The sequence below is a fragment of the Triticum aestivum genome, chromosome 7D (genome assembly GCF_018294505.1).
Source record: "Triticum aestivum cultivar Chinese Spring chromosome 7D, IWGSC CS RefSeq v2.1, whole genome shotgun sequence".
Lineage (NCBI taxonomy): Eukaryota > Viridiplantae > Streptophyta > Magnoliopsida > Poales > Poaceae > Triticum > Triticum aestivum.
Genome location: NC_057814.1, coordinates 436,273,995 through 436,299,561, shown reverse-complemented (window position 1 = coordinate 436,299,561; position 25,567 = coordinate 436,273,995). Strand labels below are relative to the sequence as shown.

Genomic DNA, 25,567 nt, shown 5'->3' with positions numbered 1-25,567 from the left:
CTAGGTATGAAGATACCGATGATCGAATCTTGGGCAAGTAACATACCGACAGACAAAGGGAATTACGTATGTTGTCATAAGGTTCGACCGATAAAAACTTCGTAGAATATGTAGGAACCAATATGGGCATCCAGGTCCTGCTATTGGTTATTGACTGGAGAGGTGTCTCGGTCATGTATACATCATTCTCGAACCCATAGGGTCCGCACGCTTAACGTTCGTTGACGATATAATATATATATGAGAGGGAGGGGGCACCACACACCCACGACAATCCCTAAGCCGTGTGTGGCGCCTCTCTCCACAGTTTAATCCTCCGTCTAGTTTTTCCGCAGTGCACGGCGAAGCCCTGCGAGAACAAGTTCACCACCACCGTCACCATACCGTCGTGTTGCCGGAACTCATCTACTACTTCGCCCGTCTTGCTGGATCAAGAAGGCGAGGACGTCATTGAACTGAACGTGTGCTGAACGCGGAGATGCCGTACGTTCGTTACTTGCTCGGTTAGATCATGAAGGTGCTCGACTACATCAACCACGTTGATAAACGCTTCCGCTTAACGGTCTACGAGGGTACGTAGACACACTCTCCCCTCTCGTAGCTATGCATCTCCATGGATAGATCTTGCGTGTGCGTATTTTGTTTTGTTTTCCATGCAACGTTCCCCAACAACATGTCACACACTGCCCGCTGGCGCACCCCCATCGCAGGCCCCCACAATGATGCTATTGTAGCATTCTTACTCTTTGGCTCCAGCATTTCAGAACATCGGTCGTAGCAGAACATCACCGACGGGATGCCATAGGTGTTGTAGTTGTACATTGTCACTCTCCCGTTTCAGCACCGCCGTTCACCGGCTCCAACAATTCAGAAAGTCGGTTGTAGCAATCGTCGTCGGGGGATGCATCCGGTGCCACCAGGTGCGCATCAATTTTTGTAGCCAGTTCCAACAAATTTTGCTGCCGGTGCCAGCACGCTGCATTGCCGGTTCCAACACACGCCTCCTGGACTTGCAACAAAAAGAGCGCCTCGTCTAATCCCCACGATGCGTTCGGCCGAAACTCATCTAGTCGACCCATTGCAAACGTTTGCCTTTCTTCTGTGTGAAATATGACGTGTTCCTGTCTATCTCCCTAATAAGATATCTATACGAACTACTCCGTGCCTCCTCTCTGCCTCCCGCCGCGCTGCCGCCGGTACCTCGTCCCGGTGGCCTTAGGGCCATGGCGGCGCGGTGGATCCCAGCCCTTGCCGGCTGGAGGGCTCTATTTTCATATGTTTCTTTGAGTTTTGTTAGGGTTTGTATCCTGCGTAGGAAGACGAGACGACGATGGCTCATTGAAGATATAATAAGGTTGGATCCTTCTGATCGATGGTACTCTTCATCGATGACGGTTGTTGTTCTGCTGCACTGGTCCTATGAAGTCTTAGCACGATGACTTCCCCACTGCCTACTACAACAAGTTTTGTCCGGCTACGGCGAGGAAGGGGCGATGACGACGGTTGGCTCACTTCAGTGATTGTAGTTGTCGCTGGATGGTCAACAGATTTAGATGTAATTTTTATTATTTACGATGTTCATTATACTGACATAGTTGAAGATGAATGACTACAAATTATCGGCTTGCCCCTGTCTCTAACCAGGAAGGGATCTGCTAAGCTTGGCATCCGAATTAGTCCATGCCTTGGTTGTTTTATAGATTTGATCGACATGCTGGAAGTCTTGGCTATATAAAAAATGCGCAAATAATTGAGCTGCCTATTCGGATCCAAACGATCAAGAAATAGATAGGAGGTTTTCTTGAAAAAGAAAATGATATCTCCACGAAAATCCAGAAATTCAATTTAGTTCAGAAAACGTAAAATACACTGAGCAGATGAAATTGTGCATTCACTGTTCAGAAAGCGAATCCGGAAGCTTCCCACCCAGTCTCACTGAGTACACTGCCGCCGGAAGGAGACGAACCCCAAAACCCTGACCTGACCCTCCCCGTCGACCTCATCCGCCGCCGCCGCCGGGGGAGATGGACTTCCAGGTCGTCGTCCTCGCCGGAGGCACCTCCGAGAAGCTCTCGCCCCTCGTCTCCAAGGTCTACTGCCGAGCGCGACACCCCGCCCCTAACTCCAACAACCCTAATTAATCCCCCCTTCTGCTTCTCGCAGGACGTTCCCAAGGCCCTCCTCCCCGTCGCCAACCGCCCCGCGATCTCCTACGTGCTCGATCTCCTCGAGTCCAGCGACCTCAAGGACATCATCGTGGTGAGCAAGCGACCGAGCTCTTCTATTTCTGCTCTGCCTCCGGTCCGTAGCTGGGCGCTACCATTCGCTAATGCGCCTGTGCGTTTGCTGCAGGTGGTGGAGGGGCAAGAGGCGGCCCGCCTCGTCGGCGCGTGGATCTCTAGTGCTTACCTGGACCGCCTCGTCGTGGAGGTAAGTTGAGGCTGATTCGGCGTTTGCCCGCTTGAAATACAGGATTCTGGGTGCTGCTATTGCTGTTAGGATCACCTAATTCCTATCCACTGGAAGCTTCTTGCTGCATTAGCTTGGCATGTTGTTTTAACTTGGTAGTGAATAGGCTAATGGTTGCCTCAATTATGCTTACTTAACAAGAATTTTGACATGTAACTGAAAGCATCTCTAAAGATTGCCAACTTTTGTGGGTCAACTCTTTTTGATGAGTTCTACTTCAGTGGGCTGTTTTGGCAGTGCTGTGGATGTTCTACAGTAGTGTGCTTGTTTCTCTGGGTAACTAGAGATCAAATGCCATGGGGTTCTGGTATTTGGTGGTAGCACCATATAACCAGATTGAGAAGTTACAAGGGTTAAGTCTTTGGTGAAGATTTTGGTTGATCAGGTCTGTGAATTGTGATATCAGTCAGAAGGGCTGCATAGCTGTTGTACAATGTTCATTTGACGATTAGGCTACATATTGGATATTCGGTTTAACGATTTTAACAATCTTATAAAATATGGCTACTATTTTCTAACCTTTTTTACGTGATATTCTGCATTTTACTGACTTGGAAACATCTTTGTATAGAATGAAACTACTTGGATATGTATGGTCCGCTAAATCAGCATAGTTTTTATACGAACTATAGTCAGCTCATTAGATCATAGATTTTCACAAATTGCTAATCAAGGTGTTAAAATCCTATAATTCTCAGTAACTTGAACTGTTTGATCTCATATCTATTTTCAATGAAATATTAAAATTTTCTTTAGGTGCATGTATGATACATATTGGAGATTCAGTATAACAATTTTTTTTCTAATATGGGCTACTAGTTTGTAACCTTCTCCTTACTTGCTATCTTGCATTTTCTTGCTTGGAAACATCTTTTTATAAATCTGTAGAATGAAGCTAGTTGAATATGAGTGATCTATAAAATTCAAATAGCTTGTGTAATAAGAATCATAATTATCACATTCTATCTAAGAATGTCGTAAAGTGCAAATCAAGTTGTTAAAATCCTAGAATTTTCAATAACTGGAACTGCTTTTAGTTTATATCTGTTCCTTTTATTAGCTTTTCTTTAGGTGCGTGTCTCCTTTTATCATTGGCTTCTTTTAGCATTCTCATTTTGTCATGCGAGCCCACTATTGGTGTAATATGTTGTAGGAGAACATATTATCAGCTGTCTGGAGGTAACTTCTTTCTTGTGTAGGTAGTTGCAGTTACTGAGGACATTGGAACTGCTGGTGCATTACGTGCTATTTCAAAGAGACTGGTCGCAAATGATGTTTTGGTAATGATAAGCTTTTTTTTATATAAGTATGCATGCTGGGAGTAATAAAGATGCTAATGCACGGGCCGTGTTTTAATAGGTGATTAGCGGCGACCTAGTAACTGATGTACTTCCTGGGGCTGTTGCTGCTACCCATAGAAGAAATGGTGCAGCTGTTACTGCTTTACTATGTTCCGTTCCTGTTAGTGGTCCTTCAGATGCTGCTTCTTCAGGAGGGAAAGATAAGGCTAAAAAACCATGTCGACTGAACATAGTTGGGCTAGACATAACAAGACAATTCTTGTTGCATGTTGTATCAGGTTTGTCTATTGTATTGCAGTTAGGTAGTACCTGTCATTCATAATTCATCTGCTTGTCAAATGTTACTTGTAGGAACTGATGTTGAAAAGGATGTTCGAGTTTATAAGAGAAAAATTCGAGCTGTAGGTCAGGTAATGTGCATCTAAACATATCAAATGAACTCTTAACATACATATCAAAATAAAGTGAACTTATTTCCTAACAGTGTTTTGCGCTTTCGCTTTCCAGTGCAATATCTTATGTTCTGTGACACTATCACGTGTGAAGGAATACGGATGTGTCATAATTAGTTTGGGTGTACCTAAGTTTAATATACCTTTATCTTTTCCATAGGAATAACTATGGGAGCTCATATGATATTTTCAGTAATAATTTAAATATGGTATTCAAAACTCGATACCAAAATTACTAAATAAACTTAAGATTAGCCTGAGCGAAAACTGAACTATATTGGTGTTCAGTAAACACCATAGTTACCAAATTAACAAGAAATTTGTGGAACAATATGACGGTGAATTGCGAGTACGACAGATCAAAGTAACAATTAACAAGTGGAAGTTCGGATGCGATGCCCATGTAGAACTTTGTGCTTTGAACCACTGTTCTAAAAGATGCTAGGCGCTAAGCAAGGTGGTAGCGCCTAAAACTAGGGGTGCAAGCAGTTCACTGCAATTGCCCGAATTGTAGTCAAAACGAGGGGCAGCTGTAGCTGGACTGTTATGGCATTAGTTCAATTTGTACTAGCTAACACCCAGGCAGGCAAGATGTCCACCTTTCTAGAACATGCTTCAAGGTTTAAAAGGTAGAAGGCTGAAAGCATCAAGTGAGTCATGTCACATCAACATGCTGTCTACCAATCTCACCTAGTTTTGATTAATTTGTCCGTGCTGCAGGATTTCAACGTGCTGTACATTAAGATTAATGGAAGAATAGTCAGAATAACCTAACAACAGATACTTGCACTTCCAAATCTAAAATGTATTAGCATGGTAAAACGCGTGACATTATCGAACCAATCAAGTCAACCGTGTTCCATTGACTTATTGGCTGCCTTGCTTGCGAAAAAGTGTCACCAAAATGCAGACGAACCGGAATCACGTGTAACTAAATTCCATGTGTCATTATAATGCACAATCCCTTGACAAGCCATTTGCAAGCCTCGACACTAGAAAAAATGCATTTAATAAATGAATGGAGTGCTCAAAGTGCTATGAACCTCCTAATCTTAAAACCACAGGGACTTGTGGTCGCTTGTGATGCCATCTTTGCATGGCAGACTAGAGATGGTGTGCCTGATGGCGGGAGGCAGAAGTGCCACTCGCATAGGGGCTGGAAGTGTAAACTGCACGATTGCCATGGGGAGGATTAGGTCGTACTTGTATGGTCCGGGGTGCATTGGATGTTGAATTGGACTGGACTGACTAGGGTAGGTGTTTCCCCTTAAGTTTGTCTGTTTGCCATGGTGTATACTCGAAATATCCTATTACAAAACTATTTTTCTGTACGTACCGAGTTCCATATACCGATCAAACTAGCCAAGACAAACTAGTCAAGCCAGTTCTTTTTTTCTGCGAGCAATTCTTTCTGTTTTGGGGTGCTGTTTTCCCGGTTCAGTGTTATGATTAATAGCCATATGATAACTTTGATATTCTAGAGAGAACTTTTAGGATCTAAGTATATCCATTTTTAAGAATTGTACTGCACTAGTATTTTAGCAACTCGCGAATTAAGTTTCAGGTCATCAATTTATACTAGTGGACTGTTCAGAACCATTGAAAACTACTGAGTCATTTGCACTGGACGATATATCATGTGTACTTAGTATGGGCAAATTTTGTTGACATTTTTTCATTGGACAAAGACGGTACACTATTTAATGACTGGCAACCCCATGATAAGACTCAGTATGGGACATAAGCGTTGCTTTGGCTAGATGTTACTATCCACTGCGCAGAAATGAATGAGTGATTACTAATTTGTTGGCTGAATATGTGGACCAAATAAATACTTTATGTATGTTTCTAGTGGTGCATATTTGCATACTAAAAAAGGTGCACCCATTGACTGAAGCAAGGCAGGGAAACTTTATGAGGACAGATGGATTCCTGTTCCTTTGTGGACTGAGAGCCGTTCCTTGCAATCTTGCTAGCTTGATTGTTCTCTGCATATACCTGTTATAATTTTGTTGCAAACTCGGATTTTTTGAAAGTTTGGGGACTTGCGATGATAATGGGTTGAATGAGGTTGGAGATGTTTTTCCCCCTGTTTTGACAGCAGCTGCAGTTTGTTAGGCGGCCTTCATGTTTGTAGTGATAATAACTGAAGCTCTTAAATTTTTCCTATCATGATTTGATTTTACTTCATTTTAGAAATCTCAAAAAGTTTGGATGTTTATTCGGTTGTGAACTCAACTTAATATCCGCCCTGCCTTCCTTTTTCTAGATGGAAATTCGAAGTGACCTGATGGATGCTCATCTTTATGCCTTTAATAGGTTCTTCTATTTTTCTTTTAAATTGTTTCATATCTCATCTCTTTACAAGCGGTCCTCGCTCAGCAATCGTTTGATACTGTTGATCACAGGACAACATTGCAGGATGTACTGGAACAGAAAGAAGCATACCGTAGCATCAGACTTGAAGTTCTCCCATATTTAGTGAAGAGCCAGTTGGTATACTTCGTTCTTAATGCATAATGATTTCTTCCTAAGCACAGTTTGTTTTTTGAGATTCTTCTAAGCACTTAACTGTTCCCAAATTTGTATAGAGGTCAGCTCCATCAGGCGGTGAAGGAACAATAGTTGATGAAACTGGGAATGTTGTAGTTCCGCCCAGCAGTAATTTACAGTGCTTGTCACAACATCGCGCAATTGCACCATCTGCTTTCAAGCAAGATTTATTAGCAAGTTCAGGCGGTGGAACACATAGGTGCTGTGTTTATATTGCTAGTAAAAACAAGTACTGTCACCGTTTGAACTCCATTCAGGCGTACTGTGATATTAATCGAGATGTAAGGATCTAAAACCGCAATGCATTTCGTTTTTGGTTGGGTGTTGCTTGAAAGTTTCACTAACGGCAATATCACAGGTTATAGGGGAAGCTAGTCACCTATCTGGTTATTCCTTCTCTTCACATAATAACATCATCCACCCATCGTGTGTGCTTGGATCGAAGTCTACAGTGAGTCTAATTTCATACTTATTCCATAACTAGCATCTTTGGTTGGTTTTCTGCAAATACTAAAGATAGATGCTAAAAATGCCATACTGAATGCAAGTTTTGATGCTACCCTGTCTTCTATAAGAAAATTATGCTGAGCTAGATTGGAGATAGTATTGAATATTGATCAATCTGTTCGCTCAAATAAGTGGTCTGTTGTGTGAATCTTAGACCATCTTTAGGTTGCCCAAAGGCGATTCGAAGGATGGTTCGAATCAATTCCATACACTAGAGCAGGTCGACGCTAGTTGTCAGAAAAAAGCGAACCAAGACATTGTTTCGGTTCCAACAATTAAAATACAGTTGTTGATCTGAGGCGGAGTCCTGTGTCTGCATGCACACTTGCGTGAAGGAAAGGGACCAGGTAGAAAAACAACTTTCTACAGCAGCTGGGCCCCATGTTCAAGGTTCTGGCTGGCTCAATACATTGGAGCAGAATCACATTGATTAGATTTTTTCTTTGAATCACATCACCACTAGTCAAATTTAAGCCTTGCCATTTTACCTGTATTACTCAATATCATTTTTCTTGTTATTTGTAAAACTGATGAAACAGTAGAATTGTCAGTGATGACACTATGCCACATTATACTTCCCAGCAAAATCACTTTGTGGGATGAGGGATGTTTGATTTATATTCTTATATACATATATAATTTACCTGTGTTACCATTTATACTCTCCTTAGGAAACTGGATGCCTTAGAACTATCTGTTGTAATCTATATTTCTTAAATTTATGCCCCTTTGATTCCATATTTTTGGTGAATGAACTTGGTTGTGGGTTTGATGAACAGATTTTAATATTGCTTTCGTGCCGCATTGGCACATATATTTAGGACTATATGTTCTGTGCAAATTTGATGGTAGATTACTTGCAACTAGTGCACATTGTAACCCCCTCCCCAACCTATTCTGTCTTATCTTGTGGCTTATGGTTTATTAGGTCGGGCCACAATGCATGCTTGCTGAGGGTTCACAGTTAGGTGACAAATGTGGTGTCAAGCGATCTGTGATTGGCCGTCATTGTCGTATTGGTTCGAATGTGAAGGTAATAAAGCAATGTTTTATATTTTGATGCTGATTTCTTGTAAAATTTCAACAGGAATTATGCTTGTAAAATTGCTACTAGGTTTTGCTTGTTGGCACCAGGTCCAGTGTTATCTTCTTGGGGGGGGGGGGGGGGGGGGGGGGGGGGGTTGGAGGTTTCAAAGTTAGAATTATCAAATCGAGTGTATTAGGTTCAATGTGCAAGACAATTTGTGGAAACAAGTAAAGACCAACCTGTTTAGGCTCATTTTGCTTCTGGGAATCTTTTACAAGTTCTTGAAGCTTGATAAGATCTAGTTGGTTATATCTGATTACTACTGGCACCTCGCTATGTTGCTGTTACAATTGCCTTAGAAGTTAGAACATCCTGCTGATCAGCTAAAAAATATAGAACATCCTGCTGATACATTACTTCCAAGTTCCAACCATGTGGATTCTGCCATGCTGCCACCTTCTATACCATGGTTACATTATTGCAAAGCCAGCATGCCATTTTACTGCAAACAATCAGATCAAGCGAGTATTTTTTCCTTCTTATGAAAGAACTGTTTCTGTCCGTCTGTTGTTGCAGATTGTCAATTCTGTTGTCATGAACCATGTGGTTATTGAAGATGGCTGTCACATCCAAGGTTCTGTTGTATGTAATAATGTGCAACTTCAAGAGCGGGCCGTTCTGAAAGATTGCCAGGTAATTTTTTTCCTCTGACCAGCTGTACTCAGAAGTAACTGAAACTTGAGGGAGAAAATTTTCAGTTATGTTGGCTGATAGCATTTCAGTTAATGCTGGTAGTCCTTGTAATGAAATAAAAATGAATTAAATATATAATTTACACGTTGTACAGTTAGTTCACTTGAAAGTTGAAACAATTTATTATATAATGCTTTGTCGGTGAAATAATTTCAGGTTGGAGCTGGTTATACTGTGACTACTGGTAGTGATCACAAATCAGAATCCCTGGCGAGAAAGTAGAGCACATTTTGATAGTTTTGCGGTGGACTTGAGCACATGTGGGTATCAGATGCACCCCTATGAGTAAAGAAAGGGGATACTGTTCTGTTTTGAGATTTCTTTTCTTACAGTTTCTCGTTTGAGATATGATAGCAGAAGAATTTTGGTTCCAGTAACATTCTGAAAATTTTGCGTGCTCTGGATGTGAACTGCAGCTAGTGAGATGGTTTCATGGCGTGGCTCCTGTTTATCTTGAGATGGATTCATGGCACGTCTTGAACCAATGGCTTGCTTGGTTTAATCATTCTACCTGCTGTCAAAAAGTAAAGAAAAAGGGTAATCATGCTATCTGTTTGGCCCACATGTGGTTGCTGCCTCGAGCTGGTTTGCGAGTAATGCGTCCCGCGCTAAACGTTTGTTTAACGAACGGCCAAAACCGTGTTAAATGAAACTACTCCCAAAGTATAAGGAGTATTAATGTGTACTTTTGGACAGGGATGAAATGGCACCAATTATATGTCCCGTATATCATGGAGGTGTTTTGGTTCATGTATTTTTAGCCGTCATCGCATTGTGGAGGCACCTGAAAACGATACACACGTTTGGTTTAATTGGTCTGTTAACAGATACCGCATAATCAAATTGCACACCTATTCGCTCTCGTTTGTGCCTGTCCCATCCGGTAACAGAAACCATTACCGGTCGCCAACCAACCTGTGGTATCCCCGGTCCATCAAGTTTAAGTTTTGGTGTTTGCATTATTTCTGGATTTATTTTAGGCCGGCGATGCGTTTTCAGTGTGAGGGGACATTTTCGTCGACGATGAGGCGCCTACGGTGACTTCGTCAATCCAAGATGATATACCGGTTCAGCCTTTCAAAGATGCTCATAGGGGTAGGGTGTGCGTGTGTGCATTCATAGAGTGAGTGTATGAGCATTTGTATGAATACTTGCGTCTGTACTGTGTTAAAAAAGAAAAAAGAAACCATTACCGGTCATCCCTATCTCTCGCTGCAGCCAACCTCCTTTCCCCTCCGTGCCCAATCCCCTTCATTGTACCATCTGCACCGATTTACTCCGATGAGCCCTTCTGCATCTAGCATCAGTGCCGGCGCCGGCGACCCCTTCCTCTACTCCTTGACCATGAGCAACAGACCATCTTGAGTGGACTGTGGATCCACCGGCCGACAACGTGAAAAACACCTTTGAGACCCCCCCACCACCGTGCGAGGAGCAAAGTCCATTGCCAGTGAACTTCCTCGCAGACAACGCGCGCAAAAATCTTATTACACCGACATCCCAGCGTGAATCCATTCCGTCATACCAGGAGTCTGAACTGGGTCCTTGGAGGCCTAAATAGGAATTATCCACGCCAGCAGGCTCAAGGGGTGGTAGTGGCACTGTCAGTTGTGGGGTTCGGGCGAGCCATATTCGTTGCCGGTGAGCCGGAGACGTCAAGGTCCCTTAAGAGGGTTTGTGTTATTGCATATGTTGCTATATGTGATGTGACTTCGTGACCCATTTTCTCCACAGTTTGTTGCAACTAATGGACATTTGTTGCATGCATAAAATAACTTTTGTTTGCGTGTTTGAACTTTTGCATGATTTGCATTAGACCACAAGATAAGTGTTGAGACTATTGTGCATACACACAAAAAATATTACTTCCCGACCTTTTTGTTGCTATGATCAGACGCACTTGATTCATGATTTAAGTCAAATTCGGATGACACGAGAGACGGCAGACTCCCCGCCCACCGACACCTAGCACTGCCATAGATTAAACGTCATGGTGGTTAAGTCAAAGATGTAGAGGAGTACACGGTGGTATGTTAAACCATGGACCGTGTGATACGGCCCGACGATATGAGCATGCTGCACGTCAGCCATAGGTCACTCGTGATGCAACACGAGCACTCTACGGTCACGGCCGCGTGACCCCTAGTACTCATGCTATCATCATACAGGTGTAGCAGTGTCGTTGGAAAAACATGAAGCATAGTGAATGATGTTGTCCAGGAGATCCGCAACTATTGCATCGAGTGGACGCAAGTGGGAAACGGTAGCCCTAGGAGAGTGATCCTATGATTATACTGGGTGTTTTGTTTCTTGGGCTGCCGGATATATCGGCTGTGGCGAATTAATCTGTTGTTGAATGGTTAGAGGGATAGTGGTATTCCCAGTCCATCAAAGTTTAAGTCCTGGTGCTCATATTATTTCTGAATTTATTTCATGATTTTCGGTGATGCGCTTTCAGTAGGAGGAGACGTTCAAGTCGACGACGAAGCGCCTGCGGTGACTTTGTAAATCTCAAGATGATAAGCTCGCTCAGTATCTCGAAGGTGTTCATAGGGGTAGAGTGTGCGTGTATGCGTTCATAGGGATGAGTACACATGTATGTATGAGCGCTTGCGTGTGTACCATGTTCAAAATAATATATCGGCTGTGTGTTTTTGAAAAAAACCATGGAGCATTGTTACATATATTTTCTCCTAAGAAAAGGTAAAGTTTTTTTATTGAGGGGAATAAATATGTTTTTGATGGTTGTTGAAGACATGTAGAACTCTGGCTTGGTTGTTTTACGGGGATGGATAGACGTGCAAGATCTTTTTTCATAGATGAGCTTCCTTCTCCTAACCCTAGATTTCCACCCATATTTTTTTTAAAACAAGGCAAAAGATTTGCCAATTTCATTGAATAAGGAGTACTAGGGGTCTTGGCCAAAGGCCAAATACAATATATCACTCTCGCGGCATGATATTTTCGCATCGGCCAGGCGCCATATCGCAGCCTCGTCTTTGATTCTAGCAACTAAAACTCCAACAGGCACTACGACATTACGAAATACCCTAGCATTTCGCTCTTTTCAGGTTTCCCACGAGACGAGTAGCATAAGGCAGGTAAGCGGCCGTCGAGATTGCGTCGCGTTGGAGGCGTTGATGCTCCACCAAGTCTTCACCGTGTCAAGCATGGCCCAATTCTACGGGTAAATGTCATGAAGGCCAAGTCACACTTTAATCACGTTCCACACTCTAACCATGTAGCGGCATTTGAAAAGCAGATGAGCCGCCGATTCCTGAACTTGCTTACAAAGGGAGCACATGCTGCGATTAGGCCATTCCCGCTTCTGAAGCTAGTCTGTCGTCTAGATTCTATTGTTGATGACTAGCCAAGCGAAAAACTTGCATTTTGGGGGAGCCCAAGTTCTCCAAACAATTCGAGGCAAGTCCATGTCGACTAAACCAAGAAATTGCATGCTGTAAGCTGTTGCCGCTGAATAATGACCATCCTTGGTGAGCTTCCAATTGATGGAATCAGGTGTGTCAGGTATTAGCAGAACATGAGATAGCTTCTCCCATAGGTTGACAAACTCATGAAGATGGTCAACCGTCATGCCTTGAGAGGTCTTCACCTGAGACACCAAAAAATTGTTGAAGAGCGCTTTCTGGACCGAGCAGTTCCTTCCTTTTGACAACTCAATTTTTTTTATGCAATGTCCTTGGGTAAGAAACCATCAAGCCAAGCAGACTCCCATAAAATGGACGTGTACCATCACCCACAACAAAATTTGTGGAGGCCGCAAAGATGTCTTTATCATGCCGGTCGCATGGACTTTCCACCCATATATGCAGAGATAGGGCATTTCCAATACCGACCTCAAACCTCCCGCATCTAGACTGCGCTGTCTGGACTGTGGAAGCCATCCAACACGGTCCTGTATCGATCCGCAGCGCGGTCCGAACGTACTTTCTCCTATAAACTGAAGACAAACGTGGGAGGCTTTGCGGGAGTCCAGACCACTCCCAAGCCCTCTTCTGGCCGCCTTGGCCCATCCAAACCCCTTCTCCGCACATGTTCCCGCCCAACGCCGGCTATCCGCATCCATATTGAAGACGGCTCAGGGCAAACTGAAGACAAACTGTAGAGCGCGCCACTCCACATTGAAGACGGCTCAGGGCGAACACGACCTCTTATTGCCTCCCCCGTTGAAGCGGTGCGCCTGCCGAGGATGCCGCTCGCTGCACTCTCGACTGAACACACCTCCTCGTCGCATTGAAACACCTCCATTAAACCCTCGTGGAAGCCGAGAAACCTACTCTAGCCACACGTCCGTTCACGACCGGGCCGACATCAAACGCAACGCCGGGCAAGCTCCTTCCCTCCGCCCTCTATTTAAATGATGCCAGACGCCGGGTAAGAATTGTTGGGGAACGTAGTAATTTCAAAAAAATTCTACGCACACACAAGATCAGGGTGATGCATAGCAACGAGAGGGAAGAGTGTCGTCCACGTACCCTCGTAGACCGAAAGCGGAAGCGTTATGACAACGCGGTTGATGTAGTCGTACGTCTTCACGATCCGACCGATCCAAGTACCGAACACACGACACCTCCGAGTTTAGCACACGTTCAGCTCGGTGATGTCCCACGAACTCACGATCCAGCAGAGCTTCGAGGGAGAGTTCCGTCAGTACGACGGCGTGATGATGGTGATGATGATGCTACTGACGCAGGGCTTCGCCTAAGCACCGCCACGATATGACCGAGGTGGATTATGGTGGAGGGGGGCACCGCACACGGCTAAAAGATCAATGATCAACTTGTGTCTATGGGATGCCCCCTGGCCACGTATATAAAGGAGTGGAGGAGGGGGGAGGGCCAGCCTAGCTATGGCGCGCCCTGGAGGAGTCCTACTCCCACCGGGAGTAGGATTCCCCCCTTCCATGTAGTAGGAGTAGGAGAGAAGGAAAGGGAAAAGAGAGGAGAAGGAAGGAGGCGGCGCCGCCCCTCCCCCTAGTCAAATTTGGACTAGGTCTTGGGGGGGGGGGGCAGCCTCCCATCTCTCTTTCCCCAAAAGCCCAAAAAGGCCCATATACTCCCCGGCGAATTCCCGTAACTCTCCGGTACTCCGAAAAATACCCGAATCACTTGGAACCTTTCCGATGTCCGAATATAGTCGTCCAATATATCGATCTTTACGTCTCGACCATTTCGAGACTCCTCGTCATGTCCCCGATCTCATCTGGGACTCCGAACTACATTCGGTACATCAAAACACATAAACTCATAATACAAATCGTCACCGAACGTTAAGCGTGCGGACCCTACGGGTTCGAGAACTATGTAGACATGACCGATACACGTCTCCGGTCAATAACCAATAGTGGAACCTGGATGCTCATATTGACTCCTACATATTCTACGAAGATCTTTATCGGTCAAACCGCATAACAACATACGTTGTTCCCTTTGTCATCGGTATGTTACTTGCCCGAGATTCGATCGTCGGTATCTCAATACCTAGTTCAATCTCGTTACCGGCAAGTCTCTTTACTCGTTCCGTAATGCATCATCCCGCAACTAACTCATTAGTCACATTGCTTGCAAGGCTTATAGTGACGTGCATTATCGAGAGGGCCCAGAGATACCTCTCCGACAATCGGAGTGACAAATCCTAATCTCGATCTATGCCAACTCAACAAACACCATCGGAGACACGTGTAGAGCACCTTTATAATCACCCAGTTACATTGTGACGTTTGGTAGCACACAAAGTGTTCCTCTGGTATTCAGGAGTTGCATAGTCTCATAGTCATATGAACATGTATAAGTCATGAAGAAAGCAATAGCAACATACTAAACGATCAAGTGCTAAGCTAACAGAATGGGTCAGGTCAATCACATCATTCTCTAATGATGTGATCCCGTTAATCAAATGACAACTCATGTCTATGGCTAGGAAACTTAACCATCTTTGATTCAACGAGCTAGTCAAGTAGAGGCATACTAGTGACACTTAGTTTGTCTATATATTCACACATGTACTAAGTTTCCGGTTAATACAATTCTAGCATGAATAATAAACATTTATCATGATATAAGGAAATATAAATAACAACTTTATTATTGCCTCTAGGGCATATTTCCTATAGTCTCCCACTTGCACTAGAGTCAATAATCTAGTTCACATCGCCATGTGATTTAACACCAATAGTTCACACCACCATGTGATTAACACCCATAGTTCACATCGCCATATGACCAACACTCAAAGGGTTTACTAGAGTCAGTAATCTAGTTCACATCGCCATGTGATTAACACCCAAAGAGTACTAAGGTGTGATCATGTTTTGCTTGTGAGAGAAGTTTAGTCAACGGGTCTACCAAATTCAGATCCGTATGTATTTTGCAAATTTCTATGTCTATAATGCTCTGTACGGAGCTACTTTAGCTAATTGCTCCCACTATCAATATGTATCCAGATCGAGACTTAGAGTCATCTGGATCAGTGTCAAAACTTGCATCGACGTAACCCTTTACGACGAACCTTTTGTCACCTCCATAATCGAGAAACATATCCTTATTCCACTAAGGATAATTTTGACCGCTGTTCAGTGATCTACCCTTAGATCACTATTGTACTCCCTTGCCAAACTCGGTGTAGGGTATACAATAGATCTGGTACACAGCATGGCATACTTTATAGAACCTATGGCTGAGGCATAGGGAATGACTTTCATTCTCTTTCTATCTTCTGCCGTGGTCGGGCTTTGAGTCTTACTCAATTTCACACCTTGTAACACAGGCAAGAACTCTTTCTTTGACTGTTCCATTTTGAACTACTTCAAAATCTTGTCAAGGTATGCACTCATTGAAAAAACTTATCAAGCGTCTTGATCTATCTCTATAGATCTTGATGCTCAATATGTAAGCAGCTTCACCAAGGTCTTTCTTTGGAAAAACTCCTTTCAAAAACTCCTTTATGCTTTCCAAAAAATTCTACATTATTTCCGATCAACAATATGTCATTCACATATATTTATCAGAAATGCTGTAGTGCTCCCACTCACTTTCTTGTAAATACAGGCTTCACCGCAAGTATGTATAAACTATATGCTTTGATTAACTCATCAAAGCGTATATTCCAACTCCGAGATACTTGCACCAGTCCATAGATGGATCGCTGGAGCTTGCACATTTTTTTAGCACCTTTAGGATCGACAAAACCTTCTGGTTGCATCATATACAACTCTTCTTTAAGAAATCCATTAAGGGATGTAGTTTTGACATTCATTTGCCAGATTTCATAAAATGTGGCAACTTACTAACATGATTCAGACAGACTTAAGCATCGCTACGAGTGAGAAAATCTCATCGTAGTCAACACCTTGAACTTTGTCAAAACCTTCTTCGACAAGTCTAGCTTTGTACACTACTAGGAAAAGGCCTGCTAGTGGCGCACCAGTTTTGCCTACTAATGGCGCACTACTGGTGCCCCACTAGCACCACGCCATTAGAATCGCCATTAGTATCTGCGCCATTAGTATAGCCCACCGTGCGTCATTAGTATGCCTCCAAGGGGCCATATTTACCCATGTGCCTTGGCATACTAATGGCGCACTAGGGGGTGATGCGCCATTAGTGTCCTTTCTGCAGTGCGCCATTAGTATGAATATTAGGGATTTTTTTCTTCTGATATTTGCATAGGTTACAAAACATATTACTGCACATAATATAGAGAGCACAACATATAAACAGCAGATTTATCGAATACAATAGAAGATTAGTCTCCGAATACAATTCATCATATTAGTCTCCGAATTTCAAATACCGAACAAAGTTATAACATTACAAGTCTCGAAACCGCGAGTAGCGAGTTTGTCTTCACATTACAAGTCGATATCGATCATCTAAACTACCATCACATAGAAGAGAGCTGCGGTCATCACGATTAGCATCATCGCGATGAAACTAGTCTTCATCCGGTTCCTCCTCTGCTCCCTCCTCTCTCCCGCTAGATAGCGCGCGTATCTAACTTCCGCCTCTGCCCTAGTGGGGTACCCTTTGTAACTGTTACCGCTGAAACGGTGAACCTGTCTCCGACACTCCTCCCAGTCGTCATAGACTTTGGGAACCTTACCCTTGTACACGACATACAGCGGCATCTTTATATATGCACTAGCCAAACAAAACGTTAGTAGCAATTCACAGACAATACATAAGCAATATATAAGTATGCAACAAAAGGATCGGAAGAGAAAAGCAACACATTAATAGCACGATTCATGGTCCTACTAATAAATAGCATCGATTACATATAAGTTGAACGACTGTCCAAACCAAAGAGACATATAAGTTCATTAAAGTTTAATATTACAACATGAGCCAATCGACATTTCAGAACTACATAGCATCACTACTTTCGACTCGACTCAGGGACCGGAGCGTGGATGAAGCCGCCGTCTTTCGTGATGGTCATGAAATTGCGGGCGTTGTCAGCCTGCATTTGTAGCGTTGTTTCTATCTCACTGTTGGACGGCTGATGTCTGAGATAGAACTGCCCCGAGGTACGAAGGACATCTTGATGGATGATTTCCGCAAACTCCGACTGGATGCGAAAGAATTCTTGTCTGATGTCCGCGTCCTGGATTGCCGACAAGCGTGCGGCCCAATCTTTGAGATTACTTGGTAGCAGAAGGTGATTATGGTCCCGTACGATCGCCCGCATGTGATGGAGGGCGTAGTAGGCATCCTTCTGACCGCCAGGCGGCTGCTTGACGCAGGAGAACATCGTATTGTGGCTGAAGATGTGCTTGCCGTACCTACGAACTGGCCTGCTGAAGGTGCCTCCAGATCTGGCGTAGCCGGGGAGAACATCATCAAGAACTTTCTTGATATTTGTGTAGTCTTTCTTCGACTGACGGTCCGGGTCGAAATACGTGGCCATGGAATATTTCGGGCTTAAGAGGATGAGTGTGCAATGTGTGTCACTGCACAAAACACGGAATGTTAGAAAAAAAAGAATGATCGAAATCTAAGAAATCATATGTTACGGGGCGGTGAGGGGATGACTTACTCGGGAAAGTAAGGCACGAGGAAGTTATCCTTATCCGGGTTTGCCAGAATGACGCCTTCGAGGTATGAACTTGCGACTTGCCGGTCCCCAGCGCTGCCCAAGATCTTGGCACGCATGTAGAAGGGGTCGACTATCACAATGTCCGGGGTCTTGTCTCTAATGATCCGCATCTCCATACTCAGCGAAAATAGCCGAACGAAGGTGTAGTGCAGCGGATGAAGGTTAAACATAGCGAAGATGTCATCAAACCGCAGGACGATCGTACCCCCGATGGTGCTATCCACAAAGCCCTTGCCCTCTGGCACCTTGGCCACGAAAACCGGGTATGCCACATCATTCTCGGAGAGACGCCGCTTCTCCAAAGAAAGAACACTGTCATGCAGACTCCGCATAGCACCGGTTGCAGCATTGAGCAGATTAGTCGGTAGCATCGGCCTACCCGCCACATGCACCCTCCTCGAGATATCCTTAGGTGAAGGTGGCCCGTCCTGAGCACGGATCATACTCGGTGCCGGCTGGCTCGCACCGCCCTTGTTATTCTTTCGTTTCCGTCCCTTCTTCCTCATCTCCTGTAATGGGATCGCGTTCTGCTCAGAGACCGCCTTCTTGAGTGTGTTGGGGCTGATAATATTACGCACCTCGGCTATCTGAGGCTCGGTGAAGGCGGCAGCTGGAGGCGTCTCCTGAGAACTGAACGCCAGACGACGCCTGTTGCAATTGGGTTTCTCCGCGGTACCAGCTCGATCGCGGTCGTCTTTTTCAGGGTTGGGTTCTTGAGAAGGAGGCCCGAAGAATTTGTCACCGTACCCATGTTCGGCAAAGTACTTATCGGCGTTGGTAAATGTACCGTCGTCGTTGTCGTTCGTCGTCCGGATCCTGTGCCATATGCATGTCCGGATCCTGTGCCATAGGGATGTCCGGCATGTCCGGTAGCGTTGCGGCGGTCTTGCCATGGCTTGGCGCCAGCACGACTGGCGGTGTTGTCTGTGGGGTGGTGTCCCCCGCCCCCAAACGAATCTGGCTCTTCGGCCAAAGCAGGGGCCAGCTTATGCAGGCGCTGAGGGTCATCACATCATCTTCGTCGGCCCCAGCAGGTCGAATCGGAGGTAACAACTCGTCGCAGCCTGGCAGCACCCGAACCAGTTCAACCCTATACACAGTGGGTGGCATCGGATTACCGTGGAACACGGGGTTGCCCGGTTGAACGATTCTGCCCTTGGCGACATCGATCAACTCGCCACCCATGAAGTGCAGGAGAGTGCATGGAACGTCGGTGGCGCCCTGCGAAAACATGTAGGGCGCCAGGGATGCCCAGTCAAAGGCAAGGAGATGAAGTCATCGGCCGAGAGGCTTAGTTACCGTGATGGCGTCGAGCTCGGCTAATGTCGAGGCACCGCCAACGGCGGGCGTGCAACTGACGGAGGGGCCGCTTGCTGCCGAGGTGCCGGCCGGCGTACACCCGGGTGCATTAAGCTCCAATGCCCGTGCCGGCGCCGGAGACACCAATACCGCCTCCGTCGGAGACACCAATGGCGCCGCCTGCGCGTTGTGCGAGTTGCTGGCCGTGAAGCTGGGAACCGGGGGCGGCCCGTGTTGGCCGCCCGCAATCCACGCCTGCAGCCCCTCAATCAAGCTAGGCACAATGGCGGTGAGCCTCGTTCCCAGTTGTTGTTGCACTTGCTCTTGGACAATCTCCGGAATCCGCGCCACTTGTGCCTTGAGTTCTTGAACCTCGCGCGACTGGCTTTCCGAGCTGGTCTTTTTCTCCTTTCGCCCACCAGCGTTATAGTATGACGACCATTTTGTGGACAAGCCTTTGCCGGCCACACGACCAACTGACAATGGCTTACTGAGCTTATCCTTGTTTTTCATTATGTTCAACGCCCTATTTAGAGTGCTGTCCCAAGCTGGGGAGCTCTGAGACGACCCCGCGCTACTGCTTTCAGTCTCCTGCGGAAGGAATGTGAACCATTTAGAAATTTGGCTTCATTAACTAGAATGCAACCATATATGTAGCTAATTACGCGGGGGTGTATTCCTTACCAGAACTTTCTCAAGCGCCTTGGTCTTCGGATCTGTGGTAAGCTCCTTTGTTACCGGGTCCTCCTTGTACCGGGCCCTGACATAGTTCCTGGTCTGCTTCTCACGGTATTTCTAGAAGCGGGGCGGTAGGCCTTGCTCGGCACGCTCCGCGTCCTCCTTGTCCCATATAGGTTCCGCCACTCTGTAACCGCCGGGACCGAGTTTGTGGACCCCTAAGTTTAAGTCCCGCATCTCTTTCCCCCACTGACTTGATTCCTCGGATGCGCCGCTTTCGCACTTGATCTTGAGCTCCTTGTAGTCATCTTCGCTGATCGAAGGATTTTTCGCCTTGATCTTCTCATAACTATCACCTTTGTTAATCATTATCTTCACCGCGCTTCTCCAAGTAGACAGGGCCGTGCTCATCTTCGTGAGGGCGGCACTGTTCACTTTATTCCCTGAGAGGCGTGTATTTGCAAACTCAGCGGGGAACTTGTATCGTTCGTGCAGCTTCGTGAAGAGGAGGTTGCGCAAATTCCCTCGGTCCTTATGCCTTAGGTTCTCGGTGTTGATCGAGACGGTGCTCCGGAGAATGCACCCGAGCTGAACCGAGTACCCCTTGACTAATTCTTTGGGCGCCGTTGGATCCCCGTCGCAGTTCACTTTAGTAAATTCCTCCTTGACGGTGCCGAGCACGTTTGGGCGCCGGTCCTTCCGTTGCCTCTTCGGTTGGCTGCCATCTGTGCGTGCGCTGCCATCATCAGTGGTGGCATCCTCGGCGGCACCATCAGTGGTGTCATCCCGGACGCCACTAGGGGTTGTGTAGTCAGGATCGGTGTCTTCCGTGGCGTCCTCATAGCGGTGAGGTTCTTCCTCCATCTCCTGGGATAGCTCCCAGAATGCCTTGCCGCCCGAACCGCCGGCCTCATCGTTGTGGGCCATGTTTCGCTCTAAATAGGAAAAAAGTTTGGTCAAAAAGTTGGTTATTGTCAAGGAACAAGATCTCTAAGTTGACCAAATAACCTAATTCTCGAGGAATTTGTTGTTAGTGTGTTGTTGCTAAGGTCCAAGTCCCTTCCTAACCCCCTTCTTCTTGTCTCCTCTCACTATCTCTCTCACACACATGGCAAGCAAGGGTGTCTGAGTGTGTGAAAAAATACTAAACTAATCCAAGGGCTGAAAATTGATCATTTAGGTTTTTATCTACACCGAGGCACCCTAAAAGCCAAGGTTTTATCCTTTAGGGTTTGACTCTTGGCTAACCAACCTCACCTCCTCCTCCTCCTCCTCTTCTTCTTCGTCGTCTTCCTCTGATTAAATGGATTTCCAGGATGTAGGTGGATTCATGTGTATATATACACCTACACTAACTAATTAATTAAGTACTAAGATACCCCGGCCCATGCATTAGTCGCAAGTACCCCATATGTCCTATTTTTTAGCAAAGTCATGCTAAAATTCACGAAAAATTTCAGCATGACCTTTGCTGAAAATAGGACATATGGAGTACCCGAATTTGCCGGAACGGAAGTTAATCGACATTCCGGCAAACTCAAGGGCCTCTCGGGGTACCTGCAAAATCATCTCTTCCTTTCTTTCTTTAGTTTGAAATAGTAGTGGCCATGGTGATGGACATAGAGGGCCAAATTGCCAGCCAGATTTGCCTTAAAGATATTGCTGAATCATTGTGTGGCATATGCTTCTCAATTCTCATGTGCTTTTCCTCGCAAGAGAAAATCTCATCTGCTGGACCATGACCAAAGCTTGACTTGACTAGATGGTACTTATACTACAGTGCACACTGAATTTATTCAGTTCACTCACACTTTCTTTGTGTACTCATCAGTAAAGTGAAGAAAGAAGAAATTTACAGCTAGAAAGAACAGTACAGGTACACCAAAAGCAGTGTTTTTGTCCCAACCAGTACAGGTTGTACTACTAGAAAACATAAGAAATTTACAGCTATCCTAATAAAAACTTACAACCTGCAAGGAAACTAGAGATGCACACAAGTAATGGCTTAGTAAGGTGGATGCTTCATTTTAATTATAGTTGTCAACATGATGACAGTACGGGCCAAGGATTTGCCATGCTTGCTAAAGAAATCTGCCATCCCTGCGACACCTATAATTTCCATGAAAAACACTCTATCTGCCATGGTAAAAAAAGAATCCGACATTCGATTTGTAGCTAGTCCATTTTCAATTGCTTCACTCCAATGACATAAAAGACGGCACATTCTATGTTAAGACTGTTTTTCCTATTAATCTCTAGTGAGTTAGTTTGAGAAAGGATAATGGTGTTTTTTTAGGTTTACAGATAAACATAATAGTAACTTCTACTTTCCTTGTGATTTTTTGCATTTTTACTATGTTGGACTCAGCACCCTAGCAGTACTAGAAGGCATCAAGGCTGTGTGGTGTGGTGTGTTGTGGGCCTTTGGGCTCTGAAAGTGTAGTTGCTCACCAACTTAATGTTGGAAATATGCCCTAGAGGCAATAATAAATGGTTATTATTATATTTCTTTGTTCATGGTAATTGTCTATTATTCATGCTATAATTGTATTGTCCGGAAATCGTAATACATGTGTGAATACATAGACCACAACCTGTCCCTAGTAAGCCTCTAGTTGACTAGCTCGTTGATCAACAGATAGTCATGGTTTCCTGACTATGGACATTGGATGTCATTGATAACGGGATCACATCATTAGGAGAATGATGTGATGGACAAGACCCAACTTAAGCATAGCATAAAAGATCGTGTAGTTTCGTTTGCTAGAGCTTTTCCAATGTCAAGTATCTTTTCCTTAGACCATGAGATCGTGCAACTCCCGGATACCATAGGAGTGCTTTGGGTGTGCCAAACGTCACAACGTAACTGGGTGACTATAAAGGTGCATTACGGGTATCTCCGAAAGTGTCTGTTGGGTTGGCACGGATCGAGACTGGGATTTGTCACTCCGTGTGACGGAGAGGTATCTCTGGGCCCACTCGGTAATGCATCATCATAATGAGCTCAATGTGACTAAGGCGTTAGTCACGGGATCATGCATTGCGGTACGAGTAAAGAGACTTGCCGGTAACGAGATTGAACTAGGTATTGGGATACCGACGATCGAATCTCGGGCAAGTAACATACCGATTGGCAAAGGGAATTGCATATGGATCGATTGAATCCTCGACACCGTGGTTCATCCGATGAGATCATCGTGGAGCATGTGGGAGCCAACATGGGTATCCAGATCCCGCTGTTGGTTATTGACCAGAGAGGCTTCTCGGTCATGTCTGCATGTCTCCCGAACCCGTAGGGTCTACACACTTAAGGTCCGGTGACGCTAGGGTTGTAGAGATATATGTATGCGGAAACCCGAAAGTTGTTCGGAGTCCCGGATGAGATCCCGGACGTCACAAGGAGTTCCGGAATGGTCCGGAGGTAAAGATTTATATATGGGAAGTCTTATTTTGGTCGCCGGAAAAGTTTCGCACTTTATCGGTATTGTACCGGGAGTGCCGAAAGGGGTCCGGGGGTCCACCAAGGGGGTCCACCAGCCCCGGGGGGCCACATGGGCTGTAAGGGGTGCGCCTTGGCCTATATGGGCCAAGGGCACCAGCCCCAAGAGGCCCATGCGCAAGAGATAAGAAAAAAAATGGGAGAGTCCTAAACGGGGAAGGCACCTCCGAGGTGCCTTGGGGGGGAAGGACTCCCCCCTGGCCGCACCCTTCCTTGGAGGAAGGGTAAAGGCTGCGCCCCCCCTCTCCCTTGGCCCTATATATAGTGGGGGGAAGGGAGGGCAGCACTATCTAAGCCTTGGGCGCCTCCCTCCTCCCCTGCAACACCTCTCTCTCTCTCGCAGAAGCTCGACGAAGCCCTGCCGGAGACCCGCTACATCCACCACCACGCCGTCGTGTTGTTGGATCTCCATCAACCTCTCCTCCCCCCTTGCTGGATCAAGAAGGAGGAGACGTCGCTGCACCGTACGTGTGTTGAACGCGGAGGTGCCGTACGTTTGGCACTCGGTCATCGGTGATTTGGATCACGGCGAGTACGACTCCGTCATCCACGTTCATTGGAACGCTTCCGCTCGCGATCTACAAGGGTATGTAGATGCACTCCCTTCCCCTCGTTGCTAGTAGACTCCATAGATGCATCTTGGTGAGCGTAGGAAAATTTTAAATTATGCTACGATTCCCAACACTTAACTAGATACTTGAAGACTTCTCTCTAAAAAAAGATACTTGAAGTCTTCTATATGAATAAAAAAGTGACAACCTTATGGTACCATGAATCTCTCTTCTCCATCCACAACAAAAGAGAAGGGATGATGATAACTGCACATTATTACTGGCTAATTAAACTGTCCCGGACAAATTTGGTTTATACCAACCAACCCTGCCTCAAGCACCGTAAAGTGCCACTCTAAGCATAGCAAGTCCACTAAGACCGTACCCTAATCAAACAATTTATCTACAGAGGGCTTACCACACGGCCAGCCAGCCAGCCACCCAGCTAGCAGCAGACCATCAAGCTGGTAACATGCCGGGCCTGCAACATGTTCTTCACCAGCCACAGGTCAGTCAACTACCACTATTGTACTCTACACATGTGGATTCGTCTGAACCAGGCGACTGAATTGCCAACAATTGTTGTCATGATGTGCATGCATACTTTGAGTAGTAGACCCAGGAGACGGTATAACCAACACTATATAATGAAATAACTGATGAAACGCCCAGCGAGGCAAAGCGTCGGGGACATGGCGGGCACTCACCGCGCAGAGGAGGGACTTGAGGACGGCGGCCCAGGCGGCGTCGGATACGTTGGCGGCTTGGAGCTGGTCCCGCAGGGCCTTGTCGTCGGCGGCGTCGCAGCAAGTGGCGCCAGGGGCGTTGCCGCAGAAGGCGAGCGTCCCGTTGAGCGGCAGCGGCGCCCCTGATCACAGCAGCAAAACAAGAAGACATGGACTGTATATAAGTAGCAGAGAGAAACAGAGACCGAGCAGCAAGCGGCGGTGTGCTGGACACTGAGTACTGACCGGCGTCAGTGCAGAGTAGCAAGCGGCGCCTCTGATTGGCGTCGGAGGGGGGTGGAGGGGAGGACCGGGCGGCCGGGCGAGGGCCTCACCTTGAACGGGACGGAGATGGTGGGGGCGGAAGGGCTCGTCGCCGCCGGGGCGAGGGTCGGAGCGGGGGAGGCGGCGGGGGCGGCGGCGGCGCAGTACACGGGTCGGGGCAGTGGGCGGGTCGGGGCTGTGGGCGGGTGAGAGAGATGGGGAAGATAGAAATTTTTTTTAGTGGGGGGGGGGGAAGGGTTAGCAATGGCGCACCCCCGAGCGGTGCGCCATTAGAATTTTTTTTGATAGCAATGGCGCATCCACACCCGGTGCGCCATTAGAAATATTTTTTTGTATAGCAATGGCGCATCC

At 45.9% G+C, this 25,567-nt stretch overlaps 1 protein-coding gene across 3 annotated transcripts; it reads left to right on the top strand.

Annotated features, from left to right (window-relative positions):
• The first annotated feature begins 1,867 nt into the window (after positions 1-1,867).
• LOC123164680 (translation initiation factor eIF-2B subunit gamma) lies at positions 1,868-9,812 on the top strand. 3 transcript variants are annotated; one of them, XM_044582226.1, is made up of 13 exons: positions 1,868-2,090; positions 2,164-2,259; positions 2,353-2,430; positions 3,669-3,749; positions 3,829-4,048; positions 4,122-4,180; positions 6,492-6,541; positions 6,631-6,718; positions 6,814-7,056; positions 7,134-7,226; positions 8,211-8,315; positions 8,886-9,002; positions 9,219-9,812. In XM_044582226.1, exons 1-13 carry the CDS (start codon positions 2,025-2,027, stop codon positions 9,282-9,284), a joined length of 1,362 nt encoding a protein of 453 aa, XP_044438161.1. In that variant the 5' UTR covers positions 1,868-2,024; the 3' UTR covers positions 9,285-9,812. The 3 variants fall into 3 exon arrangements, with proteins under 3 accessions (XP_044438161.1, XP_044438160.1, XP_044438159.1); XM_044582225.1 differs by having other exon boundaries at positions 2,164-2,430; positions 9,219-9,322; positions 9,479-9,812; XM_044582224.1 differs by having other exon boundaries at positions 2,164-2,430.
• The last annotated feature ends 15,755 nt before the right edge of the window (positions 9,813-25,567 follow it).

Excerpts from the sequence above, each read along its gene's own strand:
- LOC123164680 (XM_044582225.1), top strand. The coding sequence starts at position 2,025 with ATGGACTTCCAGGTCGTCGTCCTCGCCGGAGGCACCTCCGAGAAGCTC. Across the intron at positions 4,181-6,491 it reads AAATTCGAGCTGTAGGTCAG|ATGGAAATTCGAAGTGACCT; the intron begins GTAATGTGCATC and ends TCCTTTTTCTAG. Across the intron at positions 6,719-6,813 it reads ATTTAGTGAAGAGCCAGTTG|AGGTCAGCTCCATCAGGCGG; the intron begins GTATACTTCGTT and ends AAATTTGTATAG.